At 42.3% G+C, this 19595-nt stretch overlaps 1 protein-coding gene and 1 non-coding gene across 5 annotated transcripts in view; both read left to right on the top strand.

The window, feature by feature from the left end:
* The window catches only part of myrip (myosin VIIA and Rab interacting protein), a 177645-nt gene extending 158217 nt beyond the window's left edge, over positions 1-19428 (top strand). For all 4 annotated transcript variants that reach the window (XM_036944257.1, XM_036944256.1, XM_036944254.1 and 1 more), the window contains 5 exons: positions 7048-7239; positions 7580-7741; positions 8092-8190; positions 8286-8346; positions 16187-19428. In XM_036944257.1, coding sequence (XP_036800152.1) covers positions 7048-7239; positions 7580-7741; positions 8092-8190; positions 8286-8346; positions 16187-16227 — 555 coding nt within the window. In that variant the 3' untranslated portion in view covers positions 16228-19428. The remainder of the gene's footprint in view (positions 1-7047; positions 7240-7579; positions 7742-8091; positions 8191-8285; positions 8347-16186) is intronic.
* On the top strand, positions 18651-18727 carry trnaa-ugc. The gene has a single exon. It is a non-coding gene; the product is annotated as a tRNA-Ala (tRNA).
* Positions 19429-19595: the final 167 nt, after the last annotated feature.

The following is a 19595-nucleotide window of genomic DNA, read 5'->3' as shown; positions in this document are numbered from 1 at the left end:
AGCACCCTACTTTTAACCAGTGCGTGTAGGGAATAGTGTACCATTTGGGACGTAGGTTTGCTCTTATCTAGATGTGGTCTATTTTAGGGACTTCTGGACACAATCAGGTATAATTGTTATTCAAAGCCACTAGATGGAGCCATGAGTGAAAAGCTGATGGTGCTGTATTCAATTTATTGTACCCTGATGAAGACAGCTTGGCTGTCGAAACGTTGGTATTACATTTTTGCGTCTGAGCTCCTAGGGTGTGCGGCTCTCTTTTATTTTCATGCTGTATTCAATTTAGACATAAAAGGCCGACTGCATTAGCTTGTACCCTTACGGAAAAACCACATGATTTCATATGTGGAAATCACATTATTTCCCGTGAAATTGTCACGTTTTGCCTAATGTCTCATTTTATTTCACATGATGTTTCACATGTGGATTTGCACGTTATCACATAACCTTTCACATGCCTGCTGCCATTCCTGAGCAAGCTCTGTACTGGTGGTGCCCTGATCTCGCAGCTGAATCAACATTAGGAGACCGTCCTGGCGCTTGCTGGACATTCTTGGGCGCCCTGAAGCCTTCACAACAATTGAACCGCTCTCCTTGAAGTTCTTGATGGTCCGATAAATGGTTGATTTAGGTGCAATCTTACTGGCAGCAATATCCTTGCCTGTGAAGCCCTTTTTGTGCAAAGCAATGATGATGGCACGTGTTTCCTTGCCGGTAACCATGTTTGACAGAGGAAGAACAATGATTCCAAGCACCACCCTCCTTTTGAAGCTTCCAGTCAGTTATTCGAACTCAATCAGTATGACAGAGTGATCTCCAGCCTTGTCCTCGTCAACACTCACACATGTATTAACGAGAGAATCACTGACATGATGTCAGCTGGTCCTTTTGTGGCAGGGCTAAAATGCAGTGGAAATGTTTTTTTGGGGGATTCTGTTCATTTGCATGGCAAAGAGGGACTTTGCAATTAATTGCAATTCATCTGATCACTCTTCATAACATTCAGGAGTATATGCAAATTGCCATCATACAAACTGAGGCAGCAGACTTTGTGAAAATTAATATTGTGTCATTCTCAAAACTTTTGGCTACAACTGTACACACAATACCCCATAAAGATGTACTTCCGGCGCCGACAGAGATGGCCGCCTCGCTTCGCGTTCCTAGGAAACTATGCAGTGTTTTGTTTTTTTACGTGTTATTTCTTACATTAGTACCCCAGGTCATCTTAGGTTTCATTACATACAGTCGAGAAGAACTACTGAATATAAGATCAGCGTCAACTCACCATCAGTACGACCAAGAATATGTTTTTCGCGACGCGGATCCTGTGTTCTGCCTTTCACCCAGGACAACGGAATGGATCCCATGCAGCGATCCAAAAAAACAACTCCGAAAAAGAGGGAAACGAGGCGGTCTTCTGGAGTCTTTGCTTCACGGAAACATGGCTCACTGGAGAGACGCTATCCGAGGCGGTGCAGCCAGCGGGTTTCTCCACGCATCGCGCCGACAGAAACAAACATCTTTCTGGTAAGAAAAGGGGCGGGGGCGTATGCCTTATGGCTAACGAGACATGGTGTGATGAAAGAAACATACAGGAACTCAAATCCTTCTGTTCACCTGATTTAGAATTCCTCACAATCAAATGTAGACCGCATTATCTACCAAGAGAATTCTCTTTGATTATAATCACAGCCGTATATATCCCCCCCCCCAAGCAGACACATCGATGGCTGAACAAACTTTATTTGACTCTTTGCAAACTGGAATCCATTTATCCGGAGGCTGCATTCATTGTAGCTGGGGATTTTAACAAAGCTAATCTGAAAACAAGACTCCCTAAATTTTATCAGCATATCGATTGCGCAACCAGGCGTGGAAAAACCTTGGATCATTGTTACTCTAACTTCCGTGACGCATATAAGGCCCTGCCCCGCCCTCCTTTCGGAAAAGCTGACCACGACTCCATTCTGTTGATCCCTACCTACAGACAGAAACTAAAACAAGAGGCTCCCACGCTGAGGTCTGTCCAACGCTGGTCCGACCAAGCTGACTCCACACTCCAAGACTGCTTCCATCACGTGGACTGGGACATGTTTCGTATTGCGTCAGATAACAATATTGACCAATACGCTGATTCGGTGTGCGAGTTCATTAGAACGTGCGTTGAAGATGTCGTTCCCATAGCAACGATTAAAACATTCCCTAACCAGAAACCGTGGATTGATGGCAGCATTCGTGTGAAACTGAAAGCGCGAACCACTGCTTTTAATCAGGGCAAGGTGACTGGTAACATGACCGAATACAAACAGTGCAGCTATTCCCTCCGCAAGGCTATCAAACAAGCTAAGGGTCAGTACAGAGACAAAGTAGAATCTCAATTCAACGGCTCAGACACAAGAGGCATGTGGCAGGGTCTACAGTCAATCACGGACTACAAGAAGAAATCCAGCCCAGTCACGGACCAGGATGTCCTGCTCCCAGGCAGACTAAATAACTTTTTTGCCCGCTTTGAGGACAATACAGTGCCACTGACACGGCCTGCAACGAAAACATGCAGACTCTCCTTCACTGCAGCCGAGGTGAGTAAGACATTTAAACGTGTTAACCCTCGCAAGGCTGCAGGCCCAGACGGCATCCCCAGCCGTTCCCTCAGAGCATGCGCAGACCAGCTGGCCGGTGTGTTTACGGACATATTCAATCAATCCCTGTACCAGTCTGCTGTTCCCACATGCTTCAAGAGGGCCACCATTGTTCCTGTTCCCAAGAAAGCTAAGGTAACTGAGCTAAACGACTACCGCCCCGTAGCACTCACTTCCGTCATCATGAAGTGCTTTGAGAGACTAGTCAAGGACCATATCACCTCCACCCTACCCGCCACCCTAGACCCACTCCAATTTGCTTACCGCCCAAATAGGTCCACAGTCGATGCAATCTCAACCACACTGCACACTGCCCTAACCCATCTGGACAAGAGGAATACCTATGTGAGAATGCTGTTCATCGACTACAGCTCGGCATTCAACACCATAGTACCCTCCAAGCTCGTCATCAAGCTCGAGACCCTGGGTCTCGACCCCGCCCTGTGCAACTGGGTACTGGACTTCCTGACGGGCCGCCCCCAGGTGGTGAGGGTAGGCAACAACATCTCCACCCCGCTGATCCTCAACACTGGGGCCCCACAAGGGTGCGTCCTGAGCCCTCTCCTGTACTCCCTGTTCACCCACGACTGCGTGGCCACGCACGCCTCCAACTCAATCATCAAGTTTGCGGACGACACAACAGTGGTAGGCTTGATTACCAACAACGACGAGACGGCCTACAGGGAGGAGGTGAGGGCCCTCGGAGTGTGGTGTCAGGAAAATAACCTCACACTCAACGTCAACAAAACTAAGGAGATGATTGTGGACTTCAGGAAACAGCAGAGGGAACACCCCCCTATCCACATCGATGGAACAGTAGTGGAGAGGGTAGCAAGTTTTAAGTTCCTCGGCATACACATCACAGACAAACTGAATTGGTCCACTCACACAGACAGCATCGTGAAGAAGGCGCAGCAGCGCCTCTTCAACCTCAGGAGGCTGAAGAAATTTGGTTTGTCACCAAAAGCACTCACAAACTTCTACAGATGCACAATCGAGAGCATCCTGGCGGGCTGTATCACCGCCTGGTACGGCAACTGCTCCGCCCACAACCGTAAGGCTCTCCAGAGGGTAGTGAGGTCTGCACAACGCATCACCGGGGGCAAACTACCTGCCCTCCAGGACACCTACACCACCCGATGTTACAGGAAGGCCATAAAGATCATCAAGGACATCAACCACCCGAGCCACTGCCTGTTCACCCCGCTATCATCCAGAAGGCGAGGTCAGTACAGGTGCATCAAAGCTGGGACCGAGAGACTGAAAAGCAGCTTCTATCTCAAGGCCATCAGACTGTTAAACAGCCACCACTAACATTGAGTGGCTGCTGCCAACACACTGACACTGACACTGACTCAACTCCAGCCACTTTAATAATGGGAATTGATGGGAAATTATGTAAATATATCACTAGCCACTTTAAACAATGCTACCTTATATAATGTTACTTACCCTACGTTATTCATCTCATATGCATACGTATATACTGTACTCTATATCATTGACTGCATCCTTATGTAATACATGTATCACTAGCCACTTTAACTATGCCACTTTGTTTACATACTCACCTCATGTATATACTGTACTCGATACCATCTACTGTATCCTGCCTATGCTGCTCTGTACCATCACTCATTCATATATCCTTATGTACATATTCTTTATCCCCTTACACTGTGTATAAGACAGTAGTTTTGGTATTGTTACTTAGATTACTTGTTGGTTATTACTGCATTGTCGGAACTAGAAGCACAAGCATTTCGCTACACTCACATTAACATCTGCTAACCATGTGTATGTGACAAATAAAATTTGATTTGATTTGATTTGCTGTGGTTTTTGAACACTTCTCATGTGATGATATTTCACATGAAGTTTCACGTGGATATTTTTCACATGAGATTTCACAGGTGATGCCCTGCAAATGAAAATGTGTCGTTAGGATGTCTCCGGAACATCACGCAGTCGCAGTGTTTTCAACTTACATATTTGACACACTTTGACATACTGTGCTTTCAGGAAGTATTCACACCCCTTGACTTATTCCACATTTTGTTGTGTTACAGCCTGAATACAAAATGGATTAAATTGAGATTGTTGGTCACTGGCCTAAACACAATACCCCATCATGTAAAAGTGTAATTATGTTTTTAGACATTTTTACAAATTAATGAAAAGCTGAAATGTCATGAGTCAATAAATATTCAACCCCTTTGTTATGGCAAGCCTAAATAAGTTCAGGAGTAAATATTTGCTTAACAAGACACATAATAAGTTTCATGGGCTCACTATGTGTGGAATAATAGTATTGAACGTGTTTTTTGAATGACTGCCTCACCTCCGTACCACACACCCATCTGTAAGGTCCCTCAGTCGAGCACTGAATTTCAAACTTGAATTTCAAATTTTAAAATCTCACAAAGAAGGTACCTATTGGTAGATGGGTATTTTTTTTAAAGCAGACATTGAATATCCCTTTGAGCACAGTGAAGTCATTATCAATACACCGTGTCACTAAAACGATACAGGCATCCTTCCTAACTCAGTTGCCAGAGAGGAAGAGAACTGCTCAGGGAATCACCGTGAGCCCAATGGTCACTTTAAAACAGTTTGCGTTTAATGATTGATCAACAACATTGTATTTACTCCACAATACGAACCCAATTGACAGAGTGAAAAGAGGAAATCCTGTACAGATAAAAAAAAAAAATCTAAAACGTGCATCTGTTTGCAACAAGGCACTAAAGTAATACTGCAAAAAATGTGGCAAAGCAATTCACTTTTTGTCTTGATTTGGAGCAAATACAATAAAATACATTACTGAGTACCACGCTCCATATTTTCAAGCATTTTGGTGGCTGCATCATGTTATGGGTATGCTTGTAATGGTTATGGACTGGGTAGAAGAAAAACAGAATGGAGCTAAGCACAGTCAAGAGTCTAGGAAAACCTAAAACATAAATCTACACTGGAATTGCTTACCAAGAACACAGTGAATGTTCCTGAGTGGCCGAGTTACAGTTTTGACTTAAATCTGCTTGAAAATCTATGGAAAGACCTGATAAAAATGGTTAGCAATGATCAACAACCAATTTCACAGAGCCTGAAGAATTTTGAAAATAATAATGTGCAAATGTTGCACAATCCAGGTGTGGAAAACTCTTAGAGACTTACCCAGAAAGACTCACAGCTGTAATCGCTGCCAAGGGTGCTTCTACAAAGCACAGGTAAAAATATATGGCAAATAGAAATCAAACTGGATGGTCTACAGGAGGGGTTGAGGGTAGCTGAAGGATGGGATTAAAAACAAACAAAAGATAACTATTGGAAAATACATTTTGTCCGTAAAATGTATATTATATGTATAAGCTGTTATAAGTTGGATGCAGTTTCTAAAAGCGCTTTCTAAACAGTCGCAGTAGGAACTGGAGCCGTGTGTTGGAGCCGTGTGATAATGATGTATATTGGTAATGTACTATAGGTGACGGCCAAAACTCCGGCTCCCATTACCCATCTACGTACTCAGTCGGTACCTGAAATCTTTCCCTCTCGCTCTTTGCTCTCTAAGTCACCTCTGAGTGTTCAAAAGGAGCCGCCTCTCATCTCCTCTCGTCTCCCACTCGAGTGCCACCCCCGACCACCCACGCTATACACACTTCCTTTCAAGCCCACGTACGTCGCTAGCTAGCTAACGCGTCTTAAAAAGAGAGAGAGAGAGAAAGGGGTGTGGATCAATGCACTTGTTAGTCCCACAGATCAAAGCATCAAGCCAAGGATTATCTCATTATTGAATTACATCGATCTCTCTCCTTCTCCCTCATCCCTCTCACCTTTTCATCCATTCAGATGTACTTGTTTGTACTTTACAGCAGGGGTGTGTTTTGTTAGTCTTGTAGGTTCGAGACTGCACTTTCACTTATCGTGTTTTCTCACATTTTCTACTTTTCTAGTGGTTTGGTAGAGGAAAATGTAAATACAGTAATTGTAACTCTGTTAGGTAACCCTAACATGACCTGGAATCTAGTAATAAAGGTCAACAGCTCCCCTCCTCTTCCACATGAAGCGTCACACTCTTCGTCCTCCACCTGATTGCTCCTTGCCGGTTGACATGAGTCGTGACGATGTGTGTGTGTGTGTGTGCTGCACTGATTGGAGGTGTAAAAGCTCTGTGTGTCATTGAGGACCATGCTGTAAACATCTTACTTGGACCCTGTTACGACTCTCCTCTTGACTGTTCCATATTTGTTTGTACCCACTAATGATAGTCATGTTCGTGCCTGTGTGTGTCTGACTCGTATCTTTGTGTGTGTTGTGTGTCTGTTTCTATGTGGCATGTCTTTGTGTGTGTATGTGGTGTGTGTGTGTCTTGACGTGTGTGTGCACGTGTGTGTGTGTTGAGCAGAAGTACTCGGCCGCATCGCTGTGCAGTATCACCACAGAGGTACTGAAGGTGCTCAACGCCACAGAGGAACTGATTGGTGAGGCGGGGGGCGATAGTGTCACCCCATCTGAGTGCATGAGCGCGTCTGAGTCCTTCCTCAGCAACTTAGAGACCAGGAAGCTGGACCAGAAACTCACCAAGATGGAGGAAAACGTAAGACCCAGTGCCTACATACATCTCGATGTTGGTGGTCACTATCTGGCCATGCTAGAAAGGACCAAATGCAGCGCTTTCTAAACCCTAAACTTAATCCTTATCTTAACCTCCACCATAACCCTAGATAAAAAAAGAGTAAATAGCATATGTGTACTTGCACATCTGAACTCACTATCTGAGCCACTTTTGTCCATCTTAGCATGACCATATAGTGACTACCACCTGTAAAGACTAAACAAGAAAGGCCCAAGGATAGAGCCCTGTGGGTCCCCAACATTGTTATGCTCAGCACCTGTGCCCATTGACCTTTCCTGTAACACGTGACTTGTCCCTGTAGGTGTACATGGCTGCGGGGGCGGTGTACAGCCTGGAGGGGGCACTGGGGGACCTGGAGAAGGTGGCCCGAGGCATCAGCAGTGGCACCTCAGACAGAGACCTGGCCTTCCTGGAGGACCAGGTGGCCACTGCTGCCGCCCAGGTGCAGCAGTCTGAGCTCCAGGTAGGGGGTCCATTCATATCCAAACGCCCAGTTGTTTCTATGACTGCATTCCATGCTGATTACATTTCAGACGCAGGTCAGATGTGATGCTTGCCCAACTGTGCAGTTGATGACGTGGCAGTGTGTTTGGGATGGAATGCAACCAATGTTTGATGGTCCTGTAAGAATGCAGGTTTTAATGTAGAGACTGGAGAGAATGTGGCAATGTGTAATTGTATTCTAATGGTGTCTTCTAAATTAACCTGATTCATTCATTCATTCAATTAACCTGAGCCTTGATTTACTCTACACTACATCTACAGCAAATGTAGTTTTTATTTTCAGAATCATTTGGAATCTTTCTCCTCCAGGTATCAGACATCGAGGAGAGGATATTATCTCTAAAAACAGCTGGACTGAATGTCACCGCCTGCAATCGTTTCTCCAACTTCTCCAAGCCAAAACCTACGGTATACTGTAGTATATTCCCACCAGACAATTATTACACACAGCTACACCCTCATATTGGCCACTGTATTCACCGTACTGATCTGTCACTCTGCAGCCTCAAACCCTTGACACATCACGCCAACAGAGGAGAAAACTACCTGCCCCTCCGGTCAAAGGTAACGGACAACTTGTTGAAATGATCACAAAGGAAACCTTTTGCTGTTGAACAGTGTTAAAGGTTCTATTTAATCCATTTACTCTGTTAAATGGAGTTTATAGGATTGGCTCCCCTTGATGATAGAAAAAAGTACCAGGTCGCAAAAAAGACCCAAACTTTGTCACTTCATAAAATCCTAAGTTTTTCAGACTGTGTAATGTCACGCTGTCACAATGAGAAGTTTTTTTCCCCTTTCAGGAGTTTGAAAATACACTCACACCCTCTTTACGCTTTGATGTGCGTGTTGCAATCGATCGCGGCTGACATCACTGTGGCAACACAATGTTGTCTGCTCCACAGAATAACGCACCCTTTTTTCATGTGCGGACATTGGCTTGGCAGAAAGATTTTGTGTTCACACTCAGAAGACTAACATCACATTTGGATCTAAAGGAAGAGGTTGAATGGATGCCAGGCTAAGTGTACCAGGTAGAGAGGGAAGATGTAGAAAGGAAAGAGAGAGGTTCCATTAGGAACGAGAGAAGGAGCACACAGAATAGGAGACGGCTGCGCCATTAACCAATGGGGCACGCTTCTTTTCATGTTAATAATTCATTCATTATTAATCAGGGTTTTCTTTTTTTTTTGACACCAACAAGCAGCTTTTCCACATGGTCAATGAAATCACTCTGTTTTAGCCTTACTTTCCAAGTAAAACACAACACAACACAACAGAGGCTAAATCAAAGAAGTCTCATATGGTCATAAATCATTGATTTCAGACAGGGGTCGACGGTGCATCTTTTGAAAGAGACTCATTAGACAATCAATCAATCAAATGTATTTGTAAAGCCATTTTTTACATCAGTAGATGTCACACAGTGCTGTTACAAAAACCCAGCCTAAAACCCCAAAGAGCAAGCAATGCAGATGTAGAATTACAGTGGCTAGGAAAAACTCCCTAGAACGGCAGGAACCTAGGAAGAAAGCTCGAGAGGAACAAGGCTCTGAGGGCTGGCGATTTCTCTTCTGGATGTATCGGTGGCAATTATAGGAATACAGGGCCATTAACGTTAGATCCCTCAAGATGTTCAAATGTTCATAGATGACCAGCAGGGTCAAATAATAATCACAGTGGTTATAGAGGGTGCAACAGGTCAGCACCTCAGGAGTAAATATCAGTTGGCAAATCAATTTATAACATTTTTGACATGCGTTTCTCTGGATTTTTGTTGTTGTTATTCTGTCTCTCACTGTTCAAATAAACCTACCATTAAAATTATAGACTGATCATGTCTTTGTCAGTGGGCAAACATACAAAATCAGCAGGGGATCAAATACTTTTTTCCCTCACTGTATATAGTGAAAACAAAAGTCCTAAAAAAAAACAGAACCTTGAGGAACACTTATTTAGATAAGACCCACAGATTTAGATCAGATCTAAACCAGGCAAAAACTTTTCTGCGTAGACCATTTTGGGTGTCCAATCTCTAAAAAACAACAGTGGTCGCCAACGATAAAGGCTTGCACTCCTTCTTTATTTTCTCTTCTTTTTTTGGGGGTGTTGCGCTGAAGGCGGTAGGTGCACTTAATTCAGAAGCCCTGTGCACCGGGTAAACAAAGTGTTTCCATTTTGAACCATTTAATTTGTCTGAAAAGATTGACTTTGCCTACCCGGTGGCCCGGGATATCTGTGGCTAAACCGAGTGTTCCTACTGCGCTGGCCAATAGGATCGCTCAAATCACCGTACCTATAGAGCTTCTACGACCCCAGCCACAGCAAAGTGTTATACTAGCCTATATAACATTTATTAACTTCATGAGTGAGTTCACATTTGTTTTTATATAGCTCAAAACACGGTTCAACACTATTACAAAACATAAAACGCGATTCTCCGTACTTGCGCTGCAATGAATGAGCAGCCAAGTGTATCATTAGCCCTGCATTTTTATTATTATTAGCAGCATGTCGTGTCTACTTTAATATAGAGGAATGTTTCACTTTCTCTGGTCATAGGAACAACATAACTTTTGAGCATGACTGAGGCAGATGCGGTGCGACTCAAGTTTCGCCATCGGGTGGAAGAGGTGTACCCTCTCTGGTCAGTCTCACTCGAGGAATGTTCAAAACAATTGGGAACTCGGAAATCTCCGACTTCCGACTTCAGTGAGTTGGGAACTCAGAAAAAATCAAGATCCCAATTTTTTTTGAATGGTCATCCAACTTGGAATTCCAAGTCGAAAACTTTCCGACCTAAAGATCATTGACGTCTTGATTTGACCTTTGTTTTTGTTTTTTTGGGGTGGGGGTTCCCAGTTGCCTTGAAAGCACCATGACCATCAGATGGCAGGTACAGTAAAAATAAAAGTAAAATTAAAAATTATTTCAATTTATGGTCCGCAGTGCATTGCAAGTGCTACACCAACTGATCTATTTTGTTATCAAAGATCGAGTTTTGAACTATGATATGGTCTGAGAATAACAATATTGTCAGTCCAGCCAAAAATCTGAGTGGTAGATCTCGGCTAGCTTTTTGACTGTGAAAGTGATCTTGACTCAAAAGGTTGGTGTTAAAAGCCGGACTAAGGTCTAGTAGCACAACGACAGACGCAGAGCCTTGGTCTGACGCCATTACAAAGGAAATTTACCACCTTCACGAGTGTGGTCTCAGTACTATGATGGGGTCTTAAACCATACTGGAGCTTTTTTTTTACACAGTTTAAGTCGGAAGTTTACTTACACCTTCGTCAAATACATTTAAACTCAGTTTCTCACAATTCCTGACATTTAATCCTAGTAAAGATTCCTTGTCTTAAGTCAGTTAGAATCACCACTATTTTAAGAATGTGAAATGTCAGAATAATAGCAGAGAGAATTATGTATTTCTGCTTTTATTTCTTTCATCACATTCCCAGTGGGTCACACGTTTACATACACTCAATTAGTATTTGGTAGCATTGCCTTTAAATTGTTTAACTTGGGTCAAACGTTTCTGGTAGCCTTACACAAGCTTCCCACAATAAGTTGGGTGAATTTTGGCCCATTCCTCCTGACAGAGCTGGTGTAACTGAATCAAGTTTGTAGGCCTCCTTGCTCGCTTTTTCAGTTCTGCCCACACATTTTTTATAGGATTGAAGTCAGGGCTTTGTGATGGCCACTGCAATACCTTGACTTTGTTGTCCTTAAGCCATTTTGCCACAACTTTGGAAGTATGCTTGGGGTCATTGTCCATTTGGAAGACCATTTGCGACCAAGCTTTAACTTCCTGACTGATGTCTTGAGATCTTGCTTCAATATATCCAAATCATTTTCCTCCCTCATGAAGCCATCTATTTTGTCCCTCCTGCAGCAAAGCACCCCCACAACATGATGCTGCCACCCCGTGCTTCACGGATGGGATGGTGTTCTTCGGCTTGCAAGCCTCCCCCTTTCCCTCTGAACATAACGATGGTCATTATGGCCAAACAGTTCTATTTTTGTTTCATCAGACCAGAGGACATTTCTCCAAAAAGTACGATCTTTGTCCCCATGTGCAGTTTTATGGCGGTTTTGGAGCAGTGGCTTCTTCCTTGCTGAGCGGCCTTTCAGGTTATGTCGATATAGGACTTGTTTTGCTGTGGATATAGATACTTTTGTACCCGTTTCCTCCAGCATCTTCACAAGGTCCTTTGCTGTTGTTCTGGGAGTGATTTGCAGTTTTCGCCCCAAAGTACATTCATCTCTAGGAGACAGAACGTGTCTCCTTCCTGAGCGGTATGAAGGCTGCGTGGTCCCATGGTGTTTATACTTGCGTGCTATTGTTTGTACAGATGAACGTGTACCTTCAGGCGTTTGGAAATTGCTCCCAAGGATGAACCAGACTTGTGGAGGTCTACAAAAAAAATTCTGATGTCTTGGCTGATTTCTTTTGATTTTCTCATGATGTCAAGCAAAGAGGCACTGAGTTTGAAGGTAGGCCTTGAAATACATCCACAGGTACACCTCCAATTGACTCAAATTATGTCAATTAGCCTATCAGAAGCTTCTAAAGCCATGACATCATTTTCTGGAATTTTCCAAGCTGTTTAAAGGCACAGTCAACTTATTGTATGTAAACTTCTGACCCATTGGAATTGTGATACAGTGAATTATAAGTGAAATAATCTGTCTGTATAAAATTGTTGGAAAAATGACTTGTGTCATGCACAAAATAGATGTCATAACCGACTTGCCAAAACTATAAAGGGCTGAAATTAGTTAAAGGGCTGTTTGTTAAAGGGCTGAAATTAGGGATGAAATCCCGTTCACGGGATGATATGACAACAGCCAGTGAAAGTGCAGGGTGCCAAATTCAAAACAACAGAAATCTCATAATTATAATTCCTCAAACATACATGTATCTTATACCATTTTAAAGCTAATCTTGTTGTTAATCCCACCACAGTGTACGATTTCAAATATGCTTTACAGCAAAAGCACCACAAACGATTGTTAGGTCACCACCAAGCCACAGAAAAACACACACATTTTACCAGCCAAAGATTTTCCAGCCAGAGTCACAAAAAGCACAAATAGAGATAAAATGAATCACCAGATGACACTCATAGGACTTCATATTACACAATACATGTATGTTTTGTTTGATAAAGTTCATACTGATATCAAAATCTGAATTTACATTGGCGCATTACGTTTACTAGTTCGTTTACTCGAAGAAACATTTCAAACTAAGTACAGAATCAATCATTAGGATGTTCTTATCATAAATCTTCAATAAAGTTCCAACCAGAGAATTCCTTTGTGTCTTGAGGAGCAAGTGGATATCATGTGGAATGCGTGTGACCAGGAAATGGCTGACTGCCAGACTCATGGCTCATTCTGCTCTTATTCAGTCCCACAACACAGTAGAAGCCTCATTCACATTTCTATAGACGGTTCACATCTAGTGGAAGCCCTAGGAAGTGCAACTTCATTATATCTCAATGAGATTTCAATTGGAACTGTGTTGAAAAGCTACCAACCTCAGATTTCTCACTTCCTGTTTGGATTTCTTCTCAGGTTTTTGCCTGTCATATAAGTTCTGTTATACTCACAGACATCATTCAAACAGTTTTAGAAACTTCAGAGTGTTCTCTATCCAATACTAATAATAATATGCATATATTAGCAACTGAGACTGAGGAGCAGGCCGTTTACTCTGGGCACCTTATTCATCCAAGCTACTCAATTACTGCCCCCCAGCCATAAGAAGTTAACAAGAAATTTGTGGAGTGGTTGAAAAACAAGTTTTAATGACTCCAACCTAAGTGTATGTAAACTTCCGACTTCAACTGTACATCATTTGTCTTCAGGAAATAGTGAGTTTCTCAGCAACAACTTTTTCAACAACAACAAAATTTGAGGAATGGGAGATTCGATATAGGTAGATAGTAAAGAAATAAATAAATAAACTTGCGGTCAAGGTGTGGCTTTCTCAGGAGAGGCTTTATTACTGCCACTTTAAGTTACTTTGGTTCACATCGTAAGGATAGGGAGCCATTTATTATGTTCAGTATATAAGTAGGCAGTTGGAAGATTTATAGGCCCTGACTTTTTTTGTAAATGTGTCGACGAAAACTTGGGTGTCTCCATTGATCTGAGGTTCTGGCAGTTCTGTGCAGACTTTGGACAACTACACCTATTCAAAGAGGAGTCTGTAATTTGCTTACTAAAGATCATGATCTTTTCATTGAAGAAAGTTATGAATTCATCATTGCTGAAGTGAAGCGCATCCTCACTTGGGGATGCTGCTTTTTAGTTAGCTTTGCAACAGTATCAAATATATATTTAGGATTGTTTTTATTCTCCTCAATCAGGTTTGAAAAGTAGGCTGATTGAGCAGCAGTGAGGGCTTTTTGATATTGCACTTTCTAAGATAGTCATAAGACTTCCAATTTGGTGGAGTGACATTTCCGATCCAATTTTCTGGAAGCTTCTTTCCGGGCTCTGATATTTTCTGTATTTAATTTTGTTTTGTTTTTAGTGGTGCGACTGCATCCAGGGTATTACGCAAAGTTACTTTTATATCCTCAGTTAGGTGATTTTACTACTCTGACATCCTTGGATAGGTGGAGGGAATCTGCAAGGGCATCTAGGAATCTTTGCGTTGTCCGAGAATTTATAGCGCAGCTCTTGATAATCCTTGGCTGGGGTCTAAGCTAATTATTTGATTGCACATGTAATAAAATGGTGGCCCAATAGTCCAGGATTATGAGGAAAAACATTTATATCCACAAAATCTATTCCACAGGACTAAACTAGATCCAGGGTATGACTGTGGCTATGCCTAAGTCCCGAGACATGTTGGACAAAATCCACTGAGTTGATGATGGCTCCGAAAGCCTTTTGGAGTGGGTCTGTGGAGTTCTGTGAATATTGAGGTCACCAAAAATGTGAATATTATCTGCTATGACTATGAGGCCCAATAGAAGTTCAAGGAACTTTGTGAGTAACACTGTACACGGCCCAGGAGGCCTGTAAACAGTAGCTATAAAAAATGTATTGAGTAGGCTGCATAGATTTCATGACTAGAACCTCAAAAGATGAAAATTTAGCCTTTTTTGTTGTCATAAATGTTAGCAACACCTCTGCCTTTGCGTGATGCTCTGGGGATATGGTCACTAGTGTAACCAGGAGGAGAGGCCTCATTAAACCCAGTAAATTTATCAGGCTTGAGCCATGTTTCAGTCAGGCCAAATCACATCAAGTTTATAATCAGTGATTAGTTCATGAAGGATCTTACATTAAGTAGTCCTATTTTGAGATGTGAGGTATGATCACAATCTCTTTCAATAATGACAGGAATGGAGGAGGTCTTTATTCCAGTGGGATTGCTAAGGTGTGTTTAATTTTGTCAGACCCAGATCGAGGCACAGGCACGGTCTCAATAGGGAAAACTGAGCTGACTACACTGACTGTGCTAAGGGCAGACTCCACTAAGCTGGCAGGCTGGCTAACAGCACCCTATCCCATTGTGGAGCTAGAGGAATTAGAGCCCTGTCTATGTTGATAGAAAAGATGAGGGTACCCCTCCAGCTAGGATGGTGTCCGTCACTCCTCAGCAGGCGAGCCTTGGTCCTGTTTGTGGGTGAGTCCCAGACTAGAGCATCATGTAATGATTATTTAACTAAGGGACTAATGTTTTACTGTTTCTCTCTCAGTGATGGGAACTTCTACATTTTATGCCCAATTCTGAATAGATATTACCAGATACACTGAGTATACAAAATATTAGGAACACCTACCAAGTGACAGATTGACCAAATGAATCCAGGTGAAAGCTATGATCCCGTATTGATGTCACTTGTTAAATCCATTTCAATCAGTGTAGATGAAGGGGAGAAGACAGGTTTGAGACAATTGAGACAAGGATTGTGTATATGTGCTCTGGGCAAGACAAAAGATTTGTGCCTTTCAACTGGGTATGGTAGTTGGTGCCAGGCGCACCGGTTTGAGTGTGTCAAAAAGTGTGTTTTTTACGCTCAACAGTTTCCCGTGTGTATCAAGAATGGTCCACCACCCAAAGAATATCCAGCCAACTTGACACAACTGTGGGAGGCATTGGCGTCCACATGGGGCAGCATCCTTGTGGAACACTTTTGACACCTTGTAGAGTCCATGTACCAACGTATTGAGGCTGTTCTGAGGGCAAAGTGTGGGGGGCAATATTAGGAAGGTGTTCCTAATGTTTTGTACACTCAGTGTATACGCAATGCAAACTACATTAATGGTTATGCTGTGTAATAGCTTCATTTGTCATTGTGACTATTGAATACACTCTTTAGCTACCTGAATAGCTCAAGTCATATATTTCTATATGTATTTCCTTGTTTTTCTCCAGATAAGGAGTCTGAGCAGCAGGTAACAGCACTTCATCCGTAGCGACAGACAGAAAGCACAAAGAGTCCCTCAGGGGCCCCGCGGGGTCTCTCCACTCCAGTGCCTTGATCCAGCGTCTGCCTTGGGCTATGCAGGGGCCAACACCTGCCCTGTGCACCCCACCCAGCGCTCTCCTCAGCCAGGCACGGCCCCATCCAGTCACCCCATGAATATCTCCAGACCCCCTTCCCTGCCTCCCCGAGCCCAGGACCGACTCATTCAACCCCTGTCCCAACCTACTCCATCAGACCCCTGGGCCTCATTCACTGTAATTACCACACCACAACGCCCACAACAGGGTGGTTTGATAGACGACGTGTCTCTGCCTTAAAATCAGCGAACGAACACTCCTCGCCGAGACAACTCACTGTCCTACTGTCAAAAGAAGACCTAACTTCAAAGTCCTTGTACAGAAAATAAGAAAACCTCGTCAGTCTTTTTTTTTTCTAACTGTTTGCAAGGGTGTTGTAGGTGTTTGAAGATGTGAAAAACCATGTGAAAACTTCTGTGATGAATGTCCCAAAAGAGGCTGAACCATGTTTTATATTACTTGTTGTTTCTCTCACTGATGAAATGTCACGATGAATTGCCGAGCACCTACAGAACCTGTTCAATGTTGTTGTTGTATTATCATTTCTGTGTACAGACTCAAACGTAATCATTTCCTTGAACTAGCAGACAACAATCCTCATTCACGACGCTCTGGTCTGACGCGTTTTCGAATTTTAGATGAGAGGTTCACTTTAAAAAACATCTGGCGTCCTCTCCTGTTCCTTTAATTAATCATTTACATGAAGGTAACAGGTAAACACACCTCAATCTTTTCACGGGGGCGATTTTGAGACGAGCTCGTTACTCTAGCGCGTAGTTACCGTGTTTAGAGAAAGATTCACTACATTGCTCGGCCCACACAATGACAGTTTATGTCATGTCTGTTTTATAAGGCCAAAATAACCGGTTGTGAGACTTTGGCATCTGTCTCCGGAGAGACCCAAGGCCAAAATAATGCAAGGCAAAATATTTAGTTACATGAACAAATAATGAAACGTTTATCACACAAATGGTCTACCTATTATATAAAGTATATGTAAAGCATTTATGAACTGAAAGAAATCCCGACATTAGAATAAATGGACACGTTTCTTAACAAAAACATCTCTGTATGACATCTTCTCCGTTCTGTCTTTTTTTTAAATGAATATAATTCATTCTATAGCTAGAGGACTCCTGATATCTCCAGGAGTGATACATAAAATGTGTGTCTTTATCTGTTGTCTAGTACTGTCTTTTTGCTAGCTAGGGCCATCTACTTGATATCTGTCTTCCCAGTAGCATACTTGGGTGTGTGAACTGCTGACTGTTCATAACTTGCAGATGATGGTTGACACATTAACTAGGATTAAAGGACAGGGCGATTTGTGCGTGAACTAATAATCACACTCTGATTTATTTTCCTACTAGCACTGACATTTCTGATAGCTACTTTATTGAGGAAAAATATATGTACTATGACTGAGATATTTGGCTGTCCCAACTAGCTATCTGAAGATCAATGCACTTAACTGTAGGTCTCTCTGGATAAGAGCGTCTACTAAATGACAAAAACGTCAAATGTATTTTTTTGCTTGTTATTTTTATGTTTCATTTGTTTCAGCTTTGTGGCCTTTATTTGGCATACATTTTGATTTCTCTCCTGTGCTCTATGGCTCCAAAAATTCATTGTACGTTGTGTTAAATATCTTGTAAAGATTTATACATAATGAAGCCTACTGGGCTTTATGACAAAATGCCATGAAAAGCATGATTTTATTTTTGTACTTTTGAAGATTGATTATTACGCAGTTCTTTTCACTAAAACAAAGTGGGCGGAAACCGGCCTAGGCTTTATTCTCCTCCTCTGAAAGGTTTTTCTCATCAGTTAAGTCTGAAACCGTGTCATGTTTCCTTCTTCAAAGTGCTTTACATGTATGCCTGCATTAATTGTCGGAAAATGTGTGATTTTAATGGGGATGATGGTATTCATATTCATGATAACGTGGGAGATGTGATAAATAGCAGTTGATGCAGTGTCTGGTATTACTCCAATGACCATGGGGAGAGTCTGGAATGCCAGGCCTGTTTTTTATCAGCGTCTCAGAGTAGGAGTGCTGATCTAGGATCAGGCTTTCCCTGTCCATGTAACCATATTCATTGTGATCTACAACACAAAATGGATCCTAGATCAGCACTTCTACTCTTGAGATACTCTGAGAGGCCCTGGTCTTTATATTGAAAATATTAGATAGTATATTAATATAGAGGAGATGAAATACAGTGTTGAGGGATTCTGTTCCTTAGTAATTACAGGTAAAATAGCATGACGTTTGCGCTGGTTCAGGTTGTTACGTGCAGCTTGACCTTTCTTCAAGCCGCACCTATCAGGTGGGGGTCCTGTTGTGGCTCAGTTGGTAGAGCATGACACTTGCAATGCTAGGGTTGTGGGTTCAATTCCCACGGGGGACCAGTATGAAGTTGCTCTGGATAAGAGCGTCTAATAAACGACAATAAGAATAATATGTAACGCCCTGTACCGGAGCTAGTGACACAGGTTATTCCCATACCTATGGACTTCTGTTATATTTATATTATATTTGAACACTGTCCACTGGTAAGTCCTTCCATCCATCCTATGATCCCATTTTGCAGGTTATGCATATTGTTTCCTGTATGTCGTCGTTGTTCCTGGATGTGTGTTGTGTATCAACGCATGTTTCTGGTTTTAAATAGATGTACAAAATTCGAGAAGCACAGCCAAGGGGTTCATTATTATCAATGTCCTGTATTTTTCTATTGTAAAAAAATATATTTTATCTCACCTCCTAAGTTGTTTATATATATATAAATATATATATATATATATCCATATATATGTAAAAAAATAATAATAAATGGATATGACATAAGATAATTGCCCAATCATAAACTTTATCCTTCTGTGTTGTCTGTGGGAGGCAGCCAGCTGTCTATGTTCCTAGGCCGCAGTGAAGTTCACTTTGCACACCTCTGATGGACTATTCACTCACATGCGCAATCGTTTGTTGCAGTCCATATCATGTGTCGGGGAAAAAATATTAAGACGCAAAAAATACAGATTCTCTATGTGCCAAATTGCTCTGATTGAGAAAAAGTGTAATACTGACTGAATAAAGTTTGCACCTGAATGACCTCTGGAGTTTCCTATCATTCCTAACCTTTGGGGATTAATGAAGTATGGTCTTACTTTATGTTACAAAGAATATCCCTCACCAATGGTAAGAAAAACTGACCTGCTTATTCACCGAAAGGTTCAGATTTTGAGCAGCTTTATATTTCTCGTTTTAGACTTCCTGCTT

The sequence above is a fragment of the Oncorhynchus mykiss genome, chromosome 15 (assembly GCF_013265735.2).
Source record: "Oncorhynchus mykiss isolate Arlee chromosome 15, USDA_OmykA_1.1, whole genome shotgun sequence".
NCBI classification, from domain to species: Eukaryota; Metazoa; Chordata; class Actinopteri; order Salmoniformes; family Salmonidae; genus Oncorhynchus; species Oncorhynchus mykiss.
Note: the sequence above shows the minus strand (reverse complement) of the source record. Positions and strands in the feature narration are given on the sequence as shown.